Source organism: Stomoxys calcitrans, chromosome 2, assembly GCF_963082655.1.
Source record: "Stomoxys calcitrans chromosome 2, idStoCalc2.1, whole genome shotgun sequence".
In the NCBI taxonomy this organism is placed as follows: domain Eukaryota; kingdom Metazoa; phylum Arthropoda; class Insecta; order Diptera; family Muscidae; genus Stomoxys; species Stomoxys calcitrans.
Window position 1 is genome coordinate 113,504,737 of NC_081553.1, and position 26,864 is coordinate 113,531,600.

A 26,864-nucleotide genomic window follows, 5' to 3' on the forward strand; every position below is an offset into this window, starting at 1 on the left:
GCGATTACTGTCCATCACTTTCGTTTTAGTTTCTCATTCTGCCGTTTTCACATCAAACCTCTACACCTAACTCTCAGTAGGCCTCTCTGTAGGAGTGGTGGGCTATGTGTGCTAAGTATTAGTGTTAGCTAGTTAGTCATATGTGTTGTTCGAGTGTTTATTATTTGCCTACTTTTAGGCATCAAGTTGTTGCTTTTTGCTGTTGCTGCTGCTGCTGCCGCTTACAATGACTCCATTGTTGTTGCTGTGCTTGCTTTCATTTAAGCTAAGGCCTCTTCCAAGAGGACGCATCATTAAAATAATTCGAGTACTACAAGAACAGCTAAATCGCGCAGCGACAATAAACGAACAACGTACACCGAACAAATGTATACTCGCTCACAATCACAAGCTAAACTTAAGCTTTGAAACTATTGGAATATTATTCACTTACTATTAAAACGTTCAAGCAAGAGGGTCGTTGTTGCTATTGCTGCGCTAGCTCTCCTGTACTCCTCCAACAAAAACCAAAAAAAAAAGATTACAACAGAAAAAGAAGAAAATCTACTCTGGAAAAATAGAAAAAAAAAACAAAAACAACAAATCAATTTTAAAGTGAAACCTAAAATCGGATAAGTGAATTTTGGCATAGACTCAGACTCAGACAAGGACTAGAACTGTGGGACGGAAACACAAAAATAAAGAAAAATATCTGAAGGATTAAGAAAAGGCCAAAGTGAAAAGCATAACGGTGTAAAGTGATTGCAGTGAAAAAAAAACAAACAAATTAGAAATAAATTCTGAAAATTAACAGAAATTCTAACAAAAACCAAGAAAAAAATAGTGCGAATTTTTCAAAAGTCTTATCATAAGGACTTACATTTTTTGAAATTTACCATTTGGAGCAGTGCGTTAATTGTGGGTTAACAAAATGCAGCCGTTAAAGCGTTTTACCCAATGTGGTAGTTTGACCATGCTCTTTGGAGTTTTCATTGTACTCTTCGGTGTTAGTTCAACAGCCTTAACCACATTTGGAAAATCTAACCTTCCACCACCACCTACTCCGGGACCCATAAGTAAGTACAGCTAGCCATTTGACATTTTTCTCCTTTTGACATTTGAAACATGAATTAGGCGGTGTTTAGTCATGACTTGCATATGAAGATTTATTTGCAAATTAATATCCGCTCCCTCCTACGCAGGTTACAAAGTACCAGGCATTTTGGCCAAAGAATTTAAGTATACAAGAGCTGTTTTCTAGTCTGAGAACTTTTAGATATATATTTTTTAAAATTTTCCTTTAAATGGTAATTCTTAGAGTTTTCATTTGGCTTGTGGTGAAATGGCGATTTCAATAAAACTTGCCTTAGGTAAACATTTAATTATTGAAAAACCCCATTAAGTTCTTAAAGCTAAACTTTGGCTACAAACCACCACCGAGGGGCTCAATATAATATCACCCGATATAGACAGATCACTTTACAAGCTCGTATAACTTGCAAGTCTTCGTATCACTTAATTGAGATAAATCCTCAAAGAAATAAAAACCTACAGTGGAACTTCTTATCCTTGCCAGTGGAGGACAGGGCTGCGGATTCAGAGTTTAGCAATTTTTCCCGTAGTCGAAGTCGAAGAAATTACCTCGACTCCAATTCCGGGCAAAATAGAAAAAAATGTTTCAACTAAATAAAAAAATTAATTAAAAAAAAATAAGAGCGCTAAGTTGGGCCGGGACGAATTTCATATACCCTCCACCATGGATCGCATTTGGCGAGTTCTATGAGCGGTATCTCTTTTTAGGCAAACAAAGAATATTGAATAAGAACTGTTGTGCTATTGGAGCTGTATCAAAATATAGTCTGATTCGGACCACAAATGAATGCTGAACATTGTAGAAGTCTTATTTCAATTCATTCGGATAAGAATTGCGCTTTGTAGGGGCTCAAGAAGCAAAATCGGGAGATCGGTTTATAAAGGAGCTGTATCAAGCTATAGATCGATTCAGAACATATTGGACACGTATGTTTAACGTCATGAGAGAAGCCGTTGTACAAAATTTCTTCCAAATCGGATGAGAATTGCGCCCTCTAGAGGCTCAAGAAGTCAAGATCCCAGATCGGTTTATATGGCAGCTATATCAGGTTATTTACCGATGTGCGCCTTACTTAACACAGTTGTTGGGAGTCATAACAAAACACCTCATGCAAAATTTCAGTCGAATCGGAAGAGAATTGCGCCGTCTAGAGGCTCGAGAAGTAAAGACCCAAGATCGGTTTAAATGGCAGATATATCAAAACATGAACCGATTTGAACCATATTTTGCGCAGTTGTTATAAGTGATATCAAAACACTACGTGCAAAATTTCAGTCAAATCGGAAGAGAATTGCGCCCTCTAGAGGCTCGAGAAGTCAAGACCCAAGATCGGTTTATATGGCAGATATATAAAAAAAATGAACCGATGTGAACCAAGAAGTCAAGAACCCAGATCGATTTATCAGCTTATGTACCGATTTTCGCTATACTTAGCACAGTTATTGGAAGTCATAACAAAACAACCGATGCAATTACAGCCAAATTGGATGAGAATTGCGTGCTCTAGATCCAAGATCGGTTTATATGACAGCTATGCTAGATTATGAACCGATTTGAATCATACTAAGCACAGTTGTTGGAAGTGACACCCAAAACACCACGTACAAAATTTCATTCCAATCGGACAAGAATTGCGCCCTCTAGAGGCTCAAGAAGTCAAGACCGAAGATCAGTTTATAAGGCAGCTATATCAAAACATGGACCGATTTGGCCCATTTACAATCCCAACTGACCTACACTAACAAAAAGTATTTGTGCAAAACTTCAAGCGGCCAGCTTCACTCCTTCGAAAGTTAGCGTGCTTTCGACAGACAGACGGTCGGAGAGGCAGAAGGACAGACAGACGGGCATTGCTAGATCGACTTAAAATTACATGACTATCAAGAATATATATACTTTAAGGAGTTTCAGACGCACATTTCGAGTTGTTACAAACCGAATGATGAAATTAGTATACCCCCATCCTGTGGTGGAGGGTATAAAAACAAGTAAAAGCGTGCTAAGTTCGGCCGGGCCGAATCTTATATACCCTCCACCATAGTTCGGATTTGTCGAGTTCTTTTCCCGATATCTCATTTTAGGCAAACAAAGGATAAAAGAAAAGAAATTTGATAATTGATAATTGAATTGAATGTTAGAGACCATAGTGGAAGTCATTGTGTAAAATTGAGCCTTTATGGGCTCAAGATGTAACAAAAAGAGATCGGTTTATATGGGAGCTATATCAAGCTATAGACCGATTCAGACCATATTTGATACATATGTTGAAGATCATAGGAGAAGACGTTGTACTAAATTTCAGCCAAATCGGATTATAATTACGCCCTCTGGAGGCTCAAGAAGCCAAGATCCCAGATCGGTTTATATGGCAGCTATATCAGGTTATGGATCGAATTCAACCATACATAGCACAGTTGTTGGAAGTCATAAGTCAACACGTCATGCGAAATTTCAACCAAATCGGATAGGAATTGCGCCCTCTAGAGGCTCAAGATATCAAAAACCCAGTTAAGTTTATATGACAGCTATATTAGGTTATGGACCGATTTCAACCATACTCAAGACAGTTATTGAAAGTAATAATAAAACTCCTCATGCAAAATTTCAGCCAAATCGGATAAAAATTGCGCCCTCTAGTGGCTCAAGAAGTCAATATCCAAGATCGGTTTATAAGGCAGCTATATCAAAACATGGACCGATATAGTCCATTTAGAATCCCAACCGACCTACATTAATAAGAAGTATTTGTGCAAAATTTCAAGCAGGCTGGCTCTACTCCTCGAAAGTTGGCTTTCGACAGACAGACGGACTGACATGGCTAGATCTACTTAAAATGTCATGACGATCAAGAATATATATTTTATGAGGCCTTAGACGAATATTTTGAAGAGTTACAAACAGAATGACGAAATTAGTAAACCCCCTTCCTATGGTGGAGGGTACAAAAAAGGAATTCATTAAAATTTAGTCTTAAAAAAATTTATTTGTAATTTTGTCTTTAGAAAGATTTCATTGAATGTTAGTTTTTAGCAGAAATGTCATTCAATTTTTGTCCTTAAATTTTGTCCTTAAAATTTTAGATCTAGAAAGATTTCATTGAAATATTGTCTTAAAAAAATTCTTGGAATTTTGTCTCTGGAAAAAATTCATTGTTTTTAAAATTTTAAATTTTGTTTCCAAAAAAAAATTCATTCAAATTTTATCTTTAAAAAAATTGGTTATAATTTAGTCTTTAAAACATTTAATTTGTTTTGTTGTTAGAGAAAATTTCATCGAATATTGTCTTTAAATATAGGTTAGGTTAGGCTGAAAAGAGGGTGCAGATATTAATCTGCCCCATGCCACAAGTAATCATGCAAAAGAAAATTTTATGTTAGGAATTCTGTGCTACTTACAAAATCCTAAATTGTTTTCCATACCCCGCCCCTAAGTTGGTTCATGTCTAATATCATGTCTCTACCTAAGTACCGATGGCTGTTAGCCGCGAAAGCCGGGCAATGATATAGGAAATGCACCAACGTCTAATCATCTTCCCCACATGCCTTTCTCATGCTATCACTTGCCCCACCGATTTTGCATAAGTGAGCTCGTAGTCTTATGTGTCTCGTTATGACACCAAAAGCTATGCTGCCTACTTATTACTTTCCCTCAGTAATAGCCTCGTCTTCTCACGATCTGAATCCCTCCATAGGATCACCCTGGGCTGATTGAAGTCACGGCATATATGTGCGGTGATGGCATGCAAAGCAGTTTTTGTACTTTGCTGTCTTCGAAATCTGTGCTGATGCTCGGCAAATGGGAATTCTCCAACGAGGCTCGGGAGGAGTTGTTCCTCAAGCGTCTTGGCTACTGGTGAGAGAAGGGAGATCGGTCGGTACGACTCTCTCTTGCTCGGGTCCTTTCCAGGCTTCAGTAGCGGGATCACTCGGTTCAATTTTCTGCATCAGGTATTCTAAGAGTGTTCAAAGACAGATTGAGGACAGTTGTAAGGTACTTAACTCTAGTTAGATCCAGATTCTTCAGCATCATTGTAGAGATTCCGTCGAGGCCCAACGCCTAAGATGAATTGGCGCCAAGGATGACATTCGTAACTTCGTCCACGGCAAATTGTGATGGCTGTCTATTGGCTCGGAGACCACGCATACGACGAATGGCTCTCCTCCTAGCCCTACCAGTTCCGGGATGCACAATAAATTGACGGGTAGACAAACTGGTGCATCTCCTCGGATCACTCACGGTTACGTCGCTAAAAATGACTGAGGTCCTGTCATCCCGTCTACCGGGGTTCGACAGTGATTTAACAGTAAACCACAGCTTTCCCAAACCGGTACCTTAGTTACCTTGTTCCAAGTGTTTCAGCCACAAATTCCGCTTGACTGCCCTGTTCATTTGCAGATTCAGCTCGTTGGCTCTGAGGTTAGTGGGGTCCGTGCAACGAATCCCATAGAACATATCAAACACAGCGTTGACAAATTGACCACATTTGTTAATAAAAGTAAATCAACACACAGATGTAATCATATGAAACGCAAATGTTCATAAACCATCAACAATTTCTGTGAATGAAACGTCCACACCCGTTCACATTCTAAGAACGTCTAGTGCACAGTTTTTTAAAAGATTGTAAAAAGTTGTTGTTTGCTGTTAAATATTAAAGCTCTGTTTTACAAAAGATTTACCTCATTGCACCATATTCAGATATGTACATACAATGTTCTTAAACTTATGGTTGGAATACATAAACATTTTGTCGGTATGATGTTCACAATGATCGGTGCATGAAACAACAACGCGTGTTCACAAAATCATCCACGCTTGTAAACAATATTTCATGATGCATGAATTTTCAACTTCGTTTTTCTATCAGCTGAGGGAGCGAACACTCCAAAATTATGTGGCCTAATCTGGAGTCGACTGGAGGTCACCATAGAGCAGAGGTTAGTATGTCCTCCTACGACGCTGAAAGTCTGGGTTCGAATCCTGGCGATATCATCGGAAAAATTTTCATCGATGATTTTTTCCTCCTAATGCTGGCAAAATTTGTGAGGTACCATGCCATGTAAAAACTTCTCTACAAAAAAGTGTTGCACTGCGGCACGCCGCTTGGACCCGGCTATATCAGGCCCCTTATCATTGAGCTTGAAATTGAATCGGACAACACTTATTGATGTGTGAGAAGTTTGCCCCGTTTCCTTAATGGAATGCTCATGGGCAAATTTGCATTTGTAATCTAGCCTCGAATAGGTCTACCGCTTTGCTGTCGATAGTTAGTACAGACGTCTCAATTATTGTGTGCGCCATGACAAGTCACTGTCTGATTGGGAAACATGCTGAAAGACAGAATGTTGCATGAAACGACTTCTGAAGAAGCTTTGAGAACGGAGGGAGGGAACATCTGTTGTGTGTGTGTCGCGCACTAGCAGGCAGTGGAAGTTCTCCATTAGGTTCTCATTTCTTTGAGAATTTGTCTGAACTAGCGGATGGAAATATTCTGGATGGTTCAACGGTTGGATGGTTCCTTCTCCTGTAGTCTGGGTGAGTCTGATGAGATTGCCACTTAAACCTATATTTACTTACTTAAATCGGCTATGGCAAAACATTTGTTCCATTAGCCGAACGTAGAATTTCGTTCCAAGCACCTGGATCTTCTGCGCTCCTTCCAAAATCTCTGACACCAAGTTTTGAAATGTCTTCCACCACTTGATCCTTTCATTGGGCTATTGGTTGTCTCGGCTTGTGTGTACCACCGTGATGGCCTCCAAAAGACTTCTTTGCTGAGGCTTCTTCATCCATTCTAACAACATGACATAGACAACGCAACCGTTGTACTACCTCAAGTACAAGTACTACCCCATCTGCTTTCGTATCCATGCTTCAGAGCCATACAGCAGTATCAGTAGTATGAGTGTCTTGTATAGTGTAATTTTCGCCTGTCGAGAGGTGGCTTTGCTCCTCAGCTGCTTGCTCAATCCAAAGTAGAATCGGTTAGCCAGTATCATCGTTCGTTTTATTTCATGTACTGCCAAACCCATTTTTATTGATTCTCTATCGATACTTCCAAAGGCTGCAATTACTTCTTCCGGTGACCGATCGATAATATCGATGTCATCGGCATAGGCGAGTAGCATATGTTGTAGTGTGCCATACCTATTCACACCTGCATCTCGTGGAATCTTCTCAAGCAGGATATTAAAGAGATAGCTGTCTCCCTGACTAAAAACCTCGTTTGGTATCAAATGGTGCGGAGAGATTTTTTCCTATTCGTATTGAGGGCAGTGTATCAGCAACCGTCATCCTGCAAGTATTATCAGCTTTGCAGGGATACCAAACTCAGACATGGAAATACCTTTGAACCTTTAGGGATGTCGAAGGCGGCTTCGTAGTCAACGAAAAGATTGTAGATGTTGATTTGTCCTTCTCAGGTCTTTTCCAGGATTTGGCGCAGTGTAAATACCTGATCTATAGTGAATTTACCAGGATTTAAGTTACACTGATAGAGACCAATTATTTCGTTGACTTTATACTATAATGGGGAGGAGATTTATTCCTCTGTAGTTTGCACATACTGTCTTGTGCCATTTCTGGTATAGGACTGAGACTCCAAGCATCGGTCCTACGTTCTTTTAGTCAAAATGCTCAGGCTATATGATGCATACGCCTTATTATCGTGTCGCCTCCGGTCTTAAACAGTGCAGCCATCAATCCATAGGCTCTTTCTGCCTTGTTGGTTTTTAGCCGGGTTACTGCTACGAAGACCTCGTTTTGACTAGGTGGTACACATTTTATACCATCATCAGGGATTTATTTGCGGTATATTCATGGCCACCATCATCGGATGACAGCAGCTGGGAAAAGAGTTCTTTCCATATCCTCAGTACACTATCTGTATCAGTTCCCAGATTTCCTTCTTTGTCTCTGCAAGAGGATATGCCTGTATAAAAACCATCGGCTTGATGTTCAATTTTTTCGTAATATTTTCGAACTACATTCTAGCTTCTGAACATCTAGATTAGCTCACACTCACGTCTTACCATTTACTTTTTCTTCCTGCGGAAGAGACGTTTCTCGTCTCTCCTTTTCTCCCGTTACCTCTCTTTCCCCGGACGCGTTGCTAATGACTGTAATGTGCCCTGCCTGCCACATTCTTAGCTTCAGTAGCTTTTTGGCACTCCTGGTTGTACCAAGGGTTCTTTGGAATCGACTTTTGGTGCCCAATTTCCGATATTGTGGCTCTCCCTATGGTATGAACAATGGTTTGCCATTGCGCTGCTATGCTATTGGGACAGGGAGTGTTTTATTCAAGCAATTGGGTCAGCCGAGTCAGCAATGTTAGATCGTACATTTCTCGCCACACTAAGACGTGTGCGAACCTTTGCTGTAACAAGGTAATGATCCGAATTGATGTACGCCTCTCGGATCGATCTATCACAATATGATCTATTTGGTTTCTCGTATTGGTTCGAATGACAGACATGTGGCAGGGTGACTTTTCAACTGTTGGGCCAAAGATATATTCCTTACCTATCTTCGCATTTAAATCTCCCGGAACGATTTTAATATCATGGGAGGGACAACGGTCATATTCTCTTCCTAGGCGCTCAAAGAAAAAAAACCTTGGTATGTTCGTCGTTGTCTTCCGTCGGGGCATTGGCGCAAAAAAGGTTGATGTTGAAGAATTTGGCCTTTATGTGGATTGTGGCTAGCCTTTCTTCCACCTGTGTAAACCTGAAGACAATGTGTTTCAGTCTTCGACTAACCACAAATACATAGTCAAATTAATGCCTCGTTTCATGTCAGCTATAATATAGGCCGTAACCACTCGGTGTTGTTCTGGAGCTCTTCTCGAACCATCAGTGTGTATAATTCACCCTCTCTATAAAGAGCAAGGACATTCTAGGTTCAGATACCCATGTTATGGTTCTTAAAACGTTTGCGGCGGTCGTCAACCTAAGGCGCATCTGTTTTTAAACTTCTTCATTTTATCACAGTAATTTCTTCAAATTTTCTGAGTAATGGGCTACAAACCGACAAACGACTCTAGATTGGAAATCGTTCCTCATGCAAAGAACTTGGGCGTTGTTATTAACAGCACTCTGACTTGGAGTAATCATATCGACTCTGTCGTTGGTCAGGGATATTCAAAATTGCGTGCTCTCTGGGCCACTCAGTCGGTTACTCCGCTGCGGGTTAGGTCTCTCTTGGCAAAGACTTATCTTGTTCCTGGCATTCTCTACGGCTGTGAGTTGTTTGCTAATTGCGACTCGGTAAGTAGACGTAAGCTAAACACCTTTTTTAATAGCGTTACTCGTTATGTATTTCGCTTGAGACGGCGCGATTCCATCTCTGAATACTGTTTATCTCTGTATGGCGTCTCCTTACAGCAATTGTTGTTCCTAAGATCGCTTACTTTCCTGCATAAACTGATCTACACGTATGGATTTATTGATTTCGCCAGATCTACTAGAGGTAAAAAAATCATTCCCAAAATGTATCGGAGGCTTGTTTCTGAATGGCATTTGTTCATATTCGCTGTACGTCTCTGGAATTCTCTTCCTAACGATCTGCAATTACTCAGTAACTCGGCAACATTTAAAACCAGACTTTGGAAACATTTTACTGCATTAAGTTGATGAATGTTAAGACTCATTTATATATTTATTTTTATTCTTCTATACTTACCTTAATTTCTTTTTTTTCGGATCAACTAAGTCTACTAATTCCTCTTTAATTGATAAATTCACTTTTGTTTTTTTTTTTCTTTTAAATTCAAATCTACAAAGCCACAATTGTTAGTTTTTTCCGTTAGTAAGTTATTCATTCAAAATCTGTGATGTATTGTATAGCTATAGATTCTTAGTTTTAAGTGTTTGCTATGTACAATTGTTGGAGATATTACCCGCACTTTAATTATAAGAATTTTATATTCTTGTTGTGCGGGTGTAAATAAATAAATTACAAATTAATTTAATTTAAACCCCAACCCATATTTTATGTTTCTAGAGGTGAACTTCGTGGCCCATTTTAGCCTTTTACGGATACTACCAGGAGCTACCCAGGTGGTATTAACGTACCACCAACCAAATTCCAATTTCCAACCAAATCAGACATAAAACTCGTTCGACAGCTATTGTGTTACTCACAGATGGACGGACATGGATAGATCGACTCATAATATGAAGACGATCAAGTATGTATACACTTTATAAGATCCAAGACGAGAGCCGCTGTTTTCAGCAGGTGATAAATGGTACCGACGCACAGTGGAATATAATTGAAAAAAAAAAAAGAATTACAAGCCGCACTTTTTGTCCGACTTGGCAGAAATGTTGCACATAGTGTTCTGTTGTGACTTCCAACAACTGTGCAAAGTACAGTCCAAATCTGTTGAGAACCTGATATATTGCCCAAAAAGTAATTGCGGATTTTTCATATAGTCGGCGTTGACAAATTTTTTTACAGCTTGTGACTCTGTAATTGCATTCTTTCTTCTGTCAGTTATCAGCTGTTACTTTTAGCTTGCTTTAGAAAAAAAGTGTAAAAAAAGTAAAAATGCATTTACTTTCTTTTAAAAAATCCGCAATTACTTTTTGGGCAACCCAATAGATCCCATATAAACCGATCTCCCGATTTGACTTCTTGAGCCCTGGAAGCCGCATTTTTTGTTCGATTTGACTGAAATTTAGCATGTAGTATTTTGACTACCAACAACTGTGCCAAGTACGGTTCAAATCGGTCTGTAACCTGATATAGCTCCCATATAAACCGATCTACCGGATTGACTTTTTGAGCCCAAACATACGGCAACTTTTGTCCGATTTGGCTGAAAGTAAGTATGTAGTGTTTTGTTATGGCTTTCAACAACTGTGCCAAATCGGTCAAGAACCTGATATAGCTCCCATATAAACCGATCTCCCGATTTAACTTCTTGAACCATTACAAGCCCCAATTTTTGACCGATTTGACTGAAATTTCGCATGCGGTGTTCTGTTACGACTTCCAACAACTGTGTCTATAACCTCAGTCTATAACCTGATATAGCTCCCATGTAAACCGGCCTTTCGATCATCCTTGTTCGGTTCCTAGAAGCTTTAATTTTTGCTGGTTTGACTGAAGTTTGGTATGTAGAATAAAATTATGTCCATCAACTAAATTTATTTTGTATACATTTTTAGCAGAATGCTTGGTGGTGGGTTCCCAAGATACGTCCCGGCTGAACTAAGCACACTTTTACTTACTTTCGCTCAATTCATGGGCTTTCGTTTTGCAAATTAATTTGCCAGGATTGGAGTCAACGACTTTTTATATCTGTATTATTGCATGATCTTCGTACATTTTTATACCCACCACCGTAGGATGAATATACCCCCTATTCATTTAGTCATTCCGTTTGCAACACATCGAAATATCGATTTCCGACTCTAAAAAGTATATATATTTCGGATCGTCGTAAAACTCTTAACGATGTCCGTGTGGCTGTCCGTCTGTCCGTCCGTCTGTTGTAATCACTCTAGAGCCTTCAAAAATTAAGATAGTGAGCTGAAAATTGGCACAGATACGTCTTTTTGATGCACGCTGGTTAAATTCTTGAACGGGCCAAATCGGACCATATTTGGATATAGCTGCTATATAGACTGATTTAGGGTCTAATGCCCATAAAAACTTTATTTTTCATACTATTTTGCTGAAATTTGAAACAGTGAGTAGTATAAGGCTTCCCGACAACTGACCTATATATGGATAAGATAGGTCCATATTAAGATATAGCTGCCATATAGACCGATCTCCCGATAAAGGGTCTGAAGACCATAAAAGCTTTATTTATTACCCAATTTCGCTGAAATTTGCAACAGTGGGTTATTTTAAGCATCTGACCCAAATATGGTTCAGATCGGACTATATTTAGATATAGCCTTTATATAGACCGATCTCCTGATAAAGGGTCTGAAGCCCATAAAAGCATTCGTTTTTAACCGATTTCGCTGAAATTTGGAATAGTGCGCAGTTTTAAGCCTCCCAACACTCGGCCTAAATATGGTACAGATCGGACTATATTTAGATACACCGATCTCCCGATAAAGGGTCTGAAGGCCATAAAAGCTCTATTTTTTAACCAATTTCGCAACAGTGCGTTATTTTTAGCCTCCTGATACCCGACCAAAATATGGTTCAAATCGGACTATATTTAGATATAGCTTCCATATAGACCGATCTGCCGAAAAGGGGACTGAAGCCCATAAAAGCTTTATTTACAACCCGATTTCCCGATTGAAATTTGAAACAGAGAGTTTTTCTGAGCCTCACGATATCCGACCTTAATATGGTTCAGATCGGTTTATATTGGATATATCTGCCAAAAAGACCAATATTTGATTCTACAAAATTGAATAGTGACATATATATTAGACCACTCAATGTCCGCGCCGAATTTGGGTGCTTAAGTTATTCAGTTTTCCCCGGATTGTAACGAAATTGCATTTACATATATACAAGAGGTGGTGGCCTTTTTTACTTGTTAAAGCTGTATTATTGTATGATCTTCCTATTTTTTTTGCCACCATCGCGTAAGAACATCGCTAACAATTAAGAGTGACAGTTATTAACAGACATGGGTGATAAATGTGTGCGTGACCATCTAAATGACTTTAAATACTTGGCAAATATTTATTCATACATATTTTTAATTAAACTGAAGTTAAACAAGTAAAAAGGCGTTAAGTTCGGCCGGGCCGAACTTTGGATACCCACCACCTCGGATATATATGTGAACCACCTTTCCTCAAAATCCGGTGCAAAATTCATACTTTATGCCCCATAGCAGCTATGTTCCGATTTGGACCAGATAATAATAAGTAAAAGTTATTGTTCAATTGTATATAACAAAATATTGTCTTTTAAGTAGTTATATCTAAAAATAAACCAATCTGAACACGGATGTCGAAAAGCATAACATAAGTCAGTGTGTCAAATTTCAGTGCAATCGGCCCCCTTTTAAGGGGGCAAGACTTTAAATCGAGAGATCGGTTTATATGGCAGCTATATGCAAATCTTGATCGATCTAGACCAAATTGCAGAAATATGTGGAGGGGCTTAACTTAACTCTTTGTCCCAAATTTCGGCAACATCGGACAATAAATACGCCTTTTATGGCCCCAAAACCATAAATGGAGCGATCGGTCTATAAGGCAGCTATATCCAAATCTGGACCGATCTAGACCAAATTGTAGAAATATGTGGAGGGGCTTAACTTAACTCTTTGTCCCAATTTTCGGCAACATCGGACAATAAATGTGTTTTTTATGGCCCCAAAACCTAAAACCGAGAGATCGGTCTATATGGTAGGTATATCCAAATCTGAACCGATCTCAGCCGTATTGACGGAGGACGTCGAAGGGTCTAAGACAACTCACTGTCCCAAATTTCAGCAAAATCCGATAATAAATGTGGCTTTTATGGGCCTAAGACCCTAAATCGCAGGATCGGTCTATATGGCAGCTATATCAAAATCTAAACCGATCTAAGCCATATTGACGGAAGACGTCGAAGGGCCTAAGACAAAATCCGATAATAAATGTGGCTTTTATGGGCCTAAGATCCTAAATTGGAGTATCGGTCTCTATGGCAGCTATATCCAAATCTGGACCGATCTGGGCAAAATTGACGGAGGATATCGAAGGGCCTAACACAACTCACTGTCCCAAATTTCAGCAAAATCGGATAATAAATGTGGCCTTTATTGGCCTAAGACCCTAAATCGGCGGATCGGTCTATATGGGGGCTATATCAAGATATAGTCCGATATAGCCCATCTTCGAACTTAACCTGCTTATGGACAAAAAAAGAACCTGTGCAAAATTTCAGCTCAATATCTCTATTTTTGAAGACTGTAGCGTGATTTCAACAGATAGACGGACAGACGGACGGACATGTCTAGATCGTCTTAGATTTTTACGCTGATCAAGAATATATATACTTTATAGGGTCGGAAATGGATATTTCGATGTGTTGCAAACGGAATGACAAAATGAATATACCCCCATCCGTCGGTGGTGGGTATAAAAAAGGGGCAAGCAAGGCAATAAATCGGAAGTTTTGTATAGCGTTTCTGTTGTATAGTTGATATGCATCTTCTAGGAATATGGCTCCACATGTACATGTTGCACAATGAAATATTGTTTTTATCAATTTGCTGAAATTATTTATATTCATAATACAACTGTTAGTGCACGCGAATATAAATAAATTAAATTAGATTTTTTTCCAAATATGTATTAGGAAAACTTGTCTCTGCTAGTAGTTATCTATTTAGCTTCACATAATACAAACATTTCATCTGAACAGAATTTAAACACAATTGTTAATTGTGTGTTGGATTGCATATTGCAAATTCGATATATATCATTTGTAATTTCGTAATTCCCATTTTATTTCTCTTTCGAGACGTGAGTAATGATCAACGAATTTTTTCTGCAATGGAGAAGAAAAGCCAGAAGATACCACAAAATCACCCATAGTATGACGCGTTTCGATTTCTTGGTATGATAATCTAGTCATTCCGTTTGTAACACCTCGAAATATTGACCTGCGACCCCATAAAGTACATATATTCTTGATCGTCTTGACATTCTAAGTCGATTAAGCCATATCCGTCCTAGTGTCCGTACGTCTGTGTAAATCACGATAGCGGTCGAAAGCGCAGAGCTAGCTGCACGAAATTTTGCACAGATACTTCTTATTGATGTAGGTCACTGGAGGATTGTAAATGACCACATCGGCTCAGATTTGGATAAAGCTCCCATGTCAAGTGGTCCTTCGATGTGACTTATGCAGCTTCATTAACCGATTGGGTTGAAATTTTGAACCCATTGCATCGTTATTGACTACCAACAATCGTCTCAAATATGGTCTGAATCGGTCTACAACCTGATATAGCTCCCATATAAACCGATCATCCGATTTGACAACTTGAGCCCCTAAAAGCCGCAGTTGTCATCCAATTGAGCTAACATTTTGCACGTAGGGTTCTTTTATGACTTTGACCAACATTTGTGACAAGTATTCGCCATTTCCGTGTATAACCTGGTATAGCTCCTATATAAACCTATCTCCTGATTTGACATATCTATCTCCTGGATGCCTCAATTTTTATCCGACGGGGCTGAAATTTTATGCGTAGTTTTCTATTACGACTTCTAACAATCGCGTCATGTACGGCCCAAATCCTTTGTGTACACATTTTGCAGAATCCATGTTGGTAGGTTGCCAAGATTCGGCCCGATCGAAAGCACTCTTTTACTTGTTATGATTGTGAAGGCGTCAAAAGCCGTACTTTGGCGGGATGAACTTATATCGTCCTAAGTTCGGCCGGGCCGAATCTTATATACCCTCCATCAGAATGACGAAACTAGTATACCCCCATCCTATGGTGCAGGATTCTTTATCCAATACTGTTCTGCTATAGTGACAGATTTTAGGTCCACACAACTACAATGACTCCCATGGGATACACATATGTCTGTGCAACTTTCGTATATTGTGGCTATAGCTTTAAATGCTAGACAACGGTAATAGCTCTCTCTCTCTTTCTGTTGCTCTGAGTGCCCATGTTCGAATCCCGACTGGGCTCCGCCGAATTTTATTTTTTCAATTTTTTTTTTTTGCCTGCTAAGGCGAACATCATTTTTATACTTTCCACCATAGGGTGGTGGAGAGTTTGTTTGTAGCACATCGAGATTTTAATCTGACATCCAACAAATTGTATATATTCTTAATTGTCTTGAAATTCAGAGTAAATTTAGCCCTGTCCGTCCGTCTGTCGAAGCATGCTAACTTTCGAAGGGATAAAGCTAGGCGCTTGAAATTTCGCACGAATACTTCCTTTAAGTGTAGGTCGGTTGGGATTGTAAATGGGCTATATCGGTCTATGTTTTGATATAGCTGCCATATACACCGATCCTTGATCTTAACTTCGTGAGCCTCTGGAGGGCACAATTCTTATCCGATTTGTCTGAAATTTTTAAAAGATGTATTTTTTATGACTTCCAACAACTGTTAGCACAATATGATTAAAAAGATATACCTCCATATAAACCGATCCTTGATCTTGATTTCGTAAGACTCTAGAAGGCCTAATTCTTATCCGATTTAGCTGACATTTTACATGAAGTATTTTATTTTGACTTCCAACCCTTATGCCAAGAAGGGTCCAAATGTATTTTTAAACTGATATAGCTCCCATACAAACCGATCGTGGATCTTGACTTCTTGAGACTTTACATGGCACAATTCTGGCTGAAATTTTGTACCACGACTTATTCTATAACCTTAAATATATGTGACCGATTCGGACGATGTGTAGTATATTTGCGGAGTAGCTGCAAATGCGGCCTCGGGCAGTCAGCGATTTTCGAAAGGAGAGTCTCAGTGAGGAGTCATGTGGCACTGGCTCCTAATTAAATACTGAGAGCCAATGATACTCGAGATGACAAGGGAAATTATTGGCGCCTTCAAATAACCAAATAACCAATGGCCAATGGTTAGGGACGGCTGTGAGGCTAGCGTCGGATCTTGGAGCAAACGGCTAGGCACAACGAGGGATACATGTGCAATCCCACAAAACCCATACGGTTGGTGCACTGGGCCAATAACCCGCCCCTGGAAAACTATTGGGTTTCCCCAAAAAGTAATTGCGGATTTTTCATATAGTCGGCGCTGACAAATTTTTTCACAGGTTGTGACTCTGTAATTGCATTCTTTCTTCTGTCAGTTATCAGCTGTTACTTTTAGCTTGCTTTAGAAAAAAATTGTAAAAAAAGTATATTTGGTTAAAGTTCATTCTAAGTTTTATTAAAAATGCATTTACTTTCTTTTAAAAAATTCGCAATTACTTTTTGGGCAACCCAAGATAAGAACTACTATGAGAAACAAAGGAACTAAGTAATAAAAACGGATCCCCCCCCAACGTTCATGACTCACGCAAACGAAAAAAGGACCATGATTTGCGGATCTGCAACTGCAATGTCCTCACTCTTTATAGAGAAGGTGCAGTATACGCGCTGGCGGACGTATTAGAGAAGTACAAGGCAGATGTTACCGCCTTTTAGGAAGTGAGATGGACGGAGAATGGCGACACTACAACACAAAACGGTGACGAACTATACTATAGCTGCCATAACACGAGGCATGAATTTGGCTGTGGATTTGTGGTTAGTTGGAGACTGAAACTCCTTGTCTCCAGCTTTACTCCGGTGGATGAGAGGTTAGCCAAATTCTTCAACATCAGCCTTATTTGTGCCCATGCCCCGACGGAAGACAAAGACGAGCAGACCAAGGATATTCTCTACGATTGCCTAGAGAGAGAATATGACCGCTGCCTCGCTCATGATATTAAAATCGCTCTGGGAAATTCTACCAAAGAATTAAACATCAAACCGATGGCTTTGGTGCAGGCACATCCTCCTGCAGAGACAAAGAAATATATCTGGTACCTGACACAGATAGCGTGCTGAGGATATGGAAAGAACATTTTACCCAACTGCTAGTGTCCGAGGTTGGCGGCGAAGAGGATACCGCAGAACCAATCCCTGATGATGGTATAGAATGTTTACCTCCTAGTCAGAAAGAGGTCCAAGTGGCAGAGACCCGACTAAAGACCAACAAGGCAGCAGAAGCCGACGGGTTACCCGCTGAACTATTTAAGACCGGGAATGAGTTCTTCTAGCCAGTTTGCCTGCGCAATTTGGCTAGAAGAACTCATACCCGATGATTGGAACCTCAGAATACTATGTTCCGTACACAAGAAAGGAGACAAGACGGAATGTGCCAACTACAGAGGAATAACTCTCCTCCCCATCGCATACAAGATACTCTAGCGTGTACAGTGTGAAAGATTAAAACCTATAGTCAATGATATAATTGGGTCCAATTAATGCGCCTTTAGATCTGCTAAATTCACCTTGGACCCGATATTCACACTGCGCCAAATCCTGGAAAAGACCCGAGAAGGACAAATCAACACCTACCATCTCTTTGTTGACTACAAAGCCGCCTTCGATACTCCTTTGCGTTCAAAGGTATTTCAAGTCATGTCTGAGTTTGGTATCCCTCCAAAATTAATATGACTCTGCAGGATGACACGTGCTGATACGCGCTCCTCGGTAACAATAGGAAGGAGTTTCTCCGAACTATTTAATACCAAATGAGGTTTCAGACAAGGAGACAGCCTATCGTGTGATCTTTTTAATATCCTGTTGGAGAAGATTATACGACATGCAGATGTGAATAGATATGGCGAACTAATCACAAGAGAACACATGCTACTTGCCTATACCGACGGCGTCGATATCATAGGTCGGTCACCGGAAGTAGTAACTGCAGCCTTTGAAAGAATCGAAAGAGAGTCAGTGAAAATGGGTCTGGCAGTAAATGGAGATAAGACGAAATGGATAGTTTCAACTCCCAAAAGCCTTACACAACCGAGCAGATAAAAAAAAATTGGAGAAAGTTGGGGACCACATTTTTGAGACAGTCAGTAACTTTATCTACCTCGGCACCGCCGTAACCGAACGAATGACACCAGTTTCGAGATTAAGCGAAGAATAATACTGGCAAACAGATGCTACTTCGGACTAAGTAAGCAGTTTAGAAACAAGGATAACTCTCGACAGACGATGATTACACTATACAAGACACTAATACACATGGGTACTTGTGAAAGCAGATGAGGCAGTGAGAGAAAGATTCTTCGTAAAATATATGGACCAGTTTGCGTTAATGGAGAATATTGGCGACGTATGAACCACGATCTGTATGAGCTGTATGACGTATTGCACGCATCAAAATACAACGGCTGCATTGGCTGGGTCATGTTGTCAGAATGGATGAAGAAGCTCCAGCAAAGAAGTCTTTTGAAGGCAAACACGGTGGTACACGCAAACCGGGAAGAACAAAAGCCCGATGGAAAGATCAAGAGGTGGGAGACACCTCGAATCATGGTGTCAGGGATTTTAGAATGAGCGCAGAAGATCGAGGCGCTTGGAACGCTATTCCACGTTCGGCTAGTGGAACAAATATTCTCTCATAGCCATTTAAAGCAAAGTAAAGTAAGTCCAAATCGGTCCATAACCTGTTAAAACTCCCATATAAACCGATTTCCTGGTTTTACTTATTTAGCCTATATAGGGCGCCATTCTTATCCGATTTGGTTGAAATTTTGTACAATGACTTCTTCTATGGTCTTCAACGTCCAAACTAAGAATATTCCGAATCATTCCAAAACCTGATATATCTCCAATTATATAGCAATTCTTATTCATTATCCTTTGTTTGTTATAAAGAGTATCGGACAATGAACTTGACAAGTGCGATTCCTGGTGAGGGGGTATAAGCACGCTTTTACTTGCTTTACTTCATATTTCCCTTATATTTAAGAAATAAATTTTTTGGCAATTTTGTGATTATTTTCATACATTTATACGAAATCTAATAAATGTGGTTGGTCTAGGAGGCTACCGTGGCGCAGAGGTTAGCATTTCCGCCTATGACGCCAAACGCCTGGATTCATATCCCGGTGTCAACATAAGAAAAAAATTGTCAACGTTAGTTATCCCTTTACAAATGCTAGCGACATTTGTGAGGTATCTTGCCATGTTAAAACTTCCTTAACAAGTGGTGTCGCTAAGCGTCATGCCGTTCGGACTTGTCTTAAAAAGGAGGCCTCATATCAGAAGTTTGCCCCGGTTCCTTAATGGAGTATTCATATGTAAATTTGCTTTTGTATATCGGTTAAAGAAGTCAAATTCATGGATCGCTTCATATGACCAAATTTAAGCCAAATCAGGAACGGGTAGTTATATTAATGTACGTATATGAACCACGTGTGTTTGGAAATTGAAATTTTATATAATTATAAATAAAATCGAATTTTTGGTTCTCAGATATCAAAATGGTCGGAGGCCACCGTAGTGCAGAGGATAGCATGTCCTGAGTTCGAATCCTGGCGAGACCATTAGAAAAAATTTTCAGCGGTGGTTGTCCCCTCCTAATGCTGGCAACATTTGTGCGGTACTATGCCGTGTAAAACTTCTTTCCAAAGAGGTCTTGCACTGCGGCACGCCGTTCGGACTCGGTTATAAAAAGGAGACCCCTTATCATTGAGCTTAAAATTTGAATCGGACTGCACTCATTGATATGTGAGAAGTGTGCCCCTGTTCCTTATTGGAATGTTTATGGGCTAAATTTGCATTTTTCCCCAAAACACCTCCCAAACAGGACTTATTTACTGACCATGGCAATATGGGACTTAAATAAAAGTTATTTGAGTGTAGAATACGAATCTGATATCCAGATGTGGGACCAAGTGTTTAAGGGGCCACCCATCCCCGAGAACATCCTCCACAGAAGACAAATTTACGACCATAGCAATATGGGGCTCAAATGAAAGGTCTTTGGTAGTAAAGCACAAATCTGATATCAATGTTCGGGAAAATTGTCTATAGGGCCACCCCACCCCCATAACACCACCCAAATAGGAACTACAATATTTGCAGACCATTGCAATATGAGGCTCAATTAAGAGCTATTTAAGAGTAGCCAAGTCTCTCAGTGGCCACCCCATCCCCCAAAACACCACCCAAACCGGTCATGTTTCCTGACTATGGAAAAATGGACCTTAAATGAAGGGTATTTGGGAGTACACCATGAATCTGACATCAACATTCGGGACCAACTGTCTAGGGGACGTCCCACCACCATAACAACCCTGAAGTGGAACATATTTACTCACCAAGACAATTTGGGTCTTCAAGACAGTGGAGCTCGATACATATAGTTTTTAGGACCAATACCCCAAACCGGACGTATTTGCTGGCTTTTTCAATAAGGGGTTTAAGTGAATGGTATTTGAGATTAGAAAACGAATTTTATATCCAATTTTGAGGCCAATGGTAATATGGCGCACAAATATATATGAATAGTTGCTGATATATTTTCCGGGCTTAGTCTTTGGGGGACCACCCACTACCCAAAACACCCCTAAATCGGGCATATTTACCAACCATGTTAATAAGGGGCTTTAATGAAAATAATTAGGGGGTAGAGAAAGAATTGATACCAACTTTCGGGACAAGTTTCTCTTGGTCTACCTACCCCTTTCCCAAAATACCCCACAAACTGCAATTTTTTACTGACCATCGCAAAATAGGGCTCAAATAAAGGTATTTGGAAGTACAGTACAAAATTGATATCCAAATGTAGGACTATGCATTCCCCAAAACACCCACCAAAGGGTAAACATTTTTCGACCATGCCAATATGTGGCTCAAATGAAAGGTATTTGGGATTAGAAATCGAATATGATAACCAATTTTGGGGCCATGCGTTTGGGGGACGCCTCATTCTGTAAACTCCCCACAAAACCAATGGCAATATGGGGATTAAACAAATGGTATTAGAGATTTTTTTCAGGGCCAAGTGTCTGGGGGACCACCTCACAAATTTGCTACTGGTTATAAGGTATGGTTACATTTCTTAAAACGCCTTACGCATTAAGACTTGTAAGTTTTTGGGCAGATGGGAAGTTAAATGACTTCAGCTCACGAAATACATTTTGCGTAAGATCATTAAATTTGTTGTCTAATATTTCATTAAACAGCCGCTTAGTTGTTGTTGTTTTTAACTGATTCCACACCAATTGCCATGGTTTCATGTGTGTGTCATTTTTTGCGTTTATTAAACGGATATATCGACATTCACATGCAAACCCACACTCATATAGGCTTATAATTAGACTGAATGTTTACAAACGTTCTAGCACCATTTATTGTAGGGGGGCTCATATCAATATATGTAAATATTGACAGCTGTCTTGCAAATAAAAACTCCATCATATAAGTAAGGAAGTACAATAAATCCTCTCACACTCTATATATCTACCATACATGCACACCACTACCTTCTCGTTTCCTTTGCAAACATGCGTCTCGGTGTGAGTATCATAGACAATAATTGACATTTGATTTGGCTCCTTTTGATGTGATAATATTTTCGGTTTGATTGGTGTAGACACCTTTTATTTAAGGCACATTACCCAGAGTAAACAAAATGTTGAAGCAAGCGAAATACTCTAATAATGAAAAGAAATAAATCAAAAAATTCGATTAGGACACGCATGACGATTTATTGCAGTGGTAGTTGCGGTTGGGCAGGCATGCGATGTTAAATTGCCATCATAAATAAATTTTTGATGATTTATAAGTGAATTCAAAGTAAAAAATATATAAGCTGTAAAATAAGCCTTTCTAAACATTTTTCAAATGGTGAGTGTGGCAAGTCCTCTTCGGGAAAGGAATTAACCCAAGAAAAACCCTGGATGACCAGGGAGATTCGCAATATCGGGAATGAGGGGAAGATGTCGTAAAAAAGCTAAAATATATTGGCATGTGTATTACACACGGCTCAAGGAATACAAGGAAATTACCAGAGCGGCAAGACGTGCCTCCTAGAACATTTTTTGCGAACAGGTCGATAGAGTTAATGACGCCGCCAGGATGAAAAAGTTTCTCTCAAAAACTGAAACGTTAGTAGAAGACATGAGTGTGAGAGCAGAGATAATGGGGGACATGTTGAGGATTTTGATGAAAACGCATTTTCCATAGGATACGACGGAACTCACGGAGACACCGCAATCTTGGAATAATGAGGTTGATCTAAGGCTTATTAATACAGAATTTATGGTGAAGTAATCTTTGAGGAGCTTAAAACCATTTAAGTCACCCGGAACTGATGGAATATTTCCGGCATCACTACAAAAGGAGGCGGACTATTCGGCGCCCCAACTGGTCAATATGTTCACAGCATGCCTGGGACTTGTATATAGAACTCTGAAACCCTGGCAGGAGGCAAGGGTGGTATTTATACCCAAGCCTGGCAAGGCAGGCTACGTGACACCAATGGCCTACAGACAAAGCCTTACGTCCTTTCTACTCAAAACCATGGAACGTATTTTGGACATCATGATAAAGAGTAGGACATCCGGCGAACTGCTCAAATACAAACAGCATGCCTATGTCTAGGGGAGGTTGGTGGAGACTCCCCTGCACGAGGTTATGCATAAAATAGAAGAATCCTTCGATGCCAAAACGTACACACTGGCGGTATGCAGTGACATCGAGGGGGCTTTTAACAATGTGCGAACCGACACATTGATCGAATACTTAAACCAGTACCGGGTTGGCCCGATCCTGAGAGACTGGATAAACCATATGCTAAACAACAGGTGGATAAATTGGGGACATACACTAGCATAAATATAAGGGAGAAAGTGGCATAAGGCACGCCACACCTGTAGGTGACTACCATAAATAACCCATTACGGATGCTGACTGAGGAGGGATTTGAACCCGTCTGATACGCAGTCGATTTGATAATACTTCTAAAGGGTAAGGATCCGAACGAGCTATGCAGAAGGGCCGAAAGGGTCTTGTATATGACATATGACTGGCCTTGACTCAGAGATCTCAATGTTAACCCAGAGAAGACTTAAATACGCCTGTTTACGAGGAAGACAAAAGGTGGGCCAATTTCACGCACCACGTTTCCTCAATGAAACGATTTCGATATCTAATAAGGTCAAATAATTCGGTGTGGTCTTGGACATAAAACTGAATTGGAAGTTTCACATTCAGGAGTGTACCGAAAATGCTCACAGATGTTGGGCATTATGTAGACGTGCCGTTGGCTCAAGATGGGGCCTTAATCCGAGGATTGTCCACTGGCCCTACAGGGGCCAGGATAAAACTAATACTTATTAACGCCTCAGTTGTTTGTTGGACTGCAATGGAGAAAAGGTGCAACGTAAGTATAATACAACAGGTTCAGAGAACATGCAGTCTTGGCATAGGCGGAGCGATGAGGACCACGACCACTAGGGCACTGTAGACTGGGCTAGACCTAGGGGTCTCAATGTTAACACACAGAAGAGTGAGATACGCCTGTTTCCGTGGAAGACAAAGGTGGGCCAATTTACCGCACCACGTTTCCTCAATAAGACGATTTCGATATCTGACAAGGTTAAATACTTTGGTGTGATCTTGGACAGAAAACTGAATTGGAAGTGTCACATTCAGGAGTGTACCGAAAAGGCTCACTTATGTTGGGCACTATGTAGACGGGCCGTAGGCTCGAAATGGGGCCAGAATCCAAGGATAGTTCAATGGCTCTACAGAAGCGTGATTAGACCAATACTTACTTAAACTTCAGCAGTTTGGTGGACTGTTATGGAGAAAAAGCGCAACATAAGGACCATACAACAGGTTCAGAGAACATGTTGTCTTGGCATAGGCGGAGTGATGAGGACCACGCCCACGAGGGCACTGGAGACTATTTTAGATATCCGACTCATTGGCATACAGATTAATTGTGAGGCAGCCACTACGGCTATGAGACTTTAGGCGATGGGAGAATGGATTGAGGATGGGAGCAGCTCATACCATCGCGGTATAATCGATGCGACGATAGGAAACCTGGAAGGAAGGGAAGAGGTTTCCGATCGGATACCTGAGATGAACCTTGAAGTCGAGTGCGACGCACTGCTGCCATCGTCACAGTCTTGGATTGACTGATTGAACCCAAGTATTGCTATCTGAAATATTATGTCACACGGATAAATCAAAGCTAGAGAACAGAGTGGGCGTAGGGGTCTACATTGAGAACCCTGGGACTGAGATCTATTTGAGACTACCTGACCAATACCGTCCTGCAGGCGGTGATCCGGGTGATCACGGAATGCCTGAGGTGGTGTGGTTTTAACGCGAGGACGTCGAGTATGAACATCATTATATACATTAAACAGGCCATAAGGGCAATAACAACAAGGACAATAAGATCACGAACAGTGAGGGAATGTAAGAAGGAGATTAACGCCTTCTCTGCGGATGGCAAGATCCGCATCGTTTGGGTGCCGGGCCATAGCGGAGTAAATGGGAATGAGAAAGCAGACGATTTGGCAGTGAAGGCCAGAGAGCTGCCGTCAATAAACTTGCTTAACTCAAGGCCTTTCGGGTCGACGCAGTCCGAGTTTTGGGCGTGGACGATGAATGCGCATGTAACACTGCGGAAAAGCCGCAATCATTATACGTTTTCGCTGAAATTGGAAATGGTGGGTTGATTGAAGCCTCCCGATATCAGACTCAAATATGGTTCAGATCGGTCTATATTCACACATACCTGCCATATAGAGCGATATGCCGATTATGCCCATATTAACAGCATTTAAAACCCGATTCCGAATCCGCCATTACACTTAACCGTAGTTCAAATCGGACTATATCTAGATATAGCTGCCATATAGACTGATCTGCCGATTTATGGTCTTAAGCCCATAAACCTTCCGATATGCGACTCAAATGTGATTCAGATCGGATCATATTTAGGTATAGCTGTCATTTAGACCGATCTCCTGATTTATGGTCATAAGGCATAAAAGCCGCAATCATTTCGCTGATATTGGAAATAGTGAATTGATTAAAGCCTCCTGATATCCATCTCAAACATGGTTCAGATCGGTCTTTATTCAGATATAGCTGCCATATTGACCGATCTACCAATCTAGGGTTTGGAATTTGGGAACTCAAGGGTTTTTTCCAATTTTTTCATAAACAAGTAAAAGAGTGTTAAGTTCTGCTGGGCCGAATCTTGGGAACTCACTACTATGGATTCTGCTAAAAATGTATAAAACATAAATTGAGTTAAAGGGCATAGTTTTATTCTACATACCCTGTCAAACCAAAAAAAAAAAACAAGTAAAAGCGTGCTAAGTTCGGCCGGGCCGAATCTTACATACCCTCCACCATAGATCGCATTTGCCGAGTTCTTCTCCCGGCATCTCTTCTTAGGCAAAAAAGGATATAAGAAAAGATTTGCTCTGCTATTATTATATTATTACATGTTGGAGACCTGTGTAAAATGTCAGCCAATTCGAATAAGAATTGCGCCCTTTGGGGGCTCAAGAAGTAAAATAGAGAGATCGATTTATATGGGAGCTGTATCGAGCTATAGACCGATTCAGATCATAATAAACACGTATGTTGATGGTCATAAGAGGATCCGTAGTACATAATTTCAGGCAAATCGGAAAATAATTGCGACCTCTAGAGGCTCAAGAAGTCAAGATCCCAGATCGGTTTATATGTGAGCTATATCAGGTTATGAACCGATTTGAACCATACTTGGCACAGTTGTTGGATATCATAACAAAACACGTCGTGCAAAATTTCATTCCAATCGGATAAGAATTGCGCACTCTAGAGGCTCAAGAATTCAAGACCCAAGATCGGTTTATATGGCAGCATTATCAGGTTATAAACCGATTTTAACCATAATTGGCATAGTTGTTGGATATCATAACAAAATACGTCGTGCAAAAGTTCATTCCAATCGGATAAGAATTGCGCACTCTAGACGCTCAAGAAGTCAAGACCCAAGATCGGTTTATATGGCAGCTATATCAAAACATGGACCGATATGGCCCATTTACGATACTAACCGACCTACACTAATAAGAAGTATTTGTGCAAAATTTCAAGCGGCTAGCTTTACTCCTTCGAAAGTTAGCGTGCTTTCGACAGACAGACGGACGGACGGACGGACAGACGGACGGACATGGCTAGATCGACATAATATGTCGCGACGATCAAGAATATATATACTTTATGGGGTCTCAGACGAATATTTTGAGTAGTAACAAACAGAATGACGAAATTAGTATACCCCCCATCTTATGGTGGAGGGTATAATTAAG

At 40.3% G+C, this 26,864-nt stretch overlaps 1 protein-coding gene across 1 annotated transcript in view; it reads left to right on the plus strand.

The window, feature by feature from the left end:
* Positions 1-410: 410 nt before the first annotated feature.
* Positions 411-26,864, plus strand: part of LOC106089791 (uncharacterized) — a 41,985-nt gene continuing 15,531 nt past the window's right edge. The window contains exon 1 of the mRNA XM_059362730.1: positions 411-1,055. Within this exon, the coding sequence (XP_059218713.1) occupies positions 911-1,055 (145 nt within the window). The 5' untranslated portion in view covers positions 411-910. The remainder of the gene's footprint in view (positions 1,056-26,864) is intronic.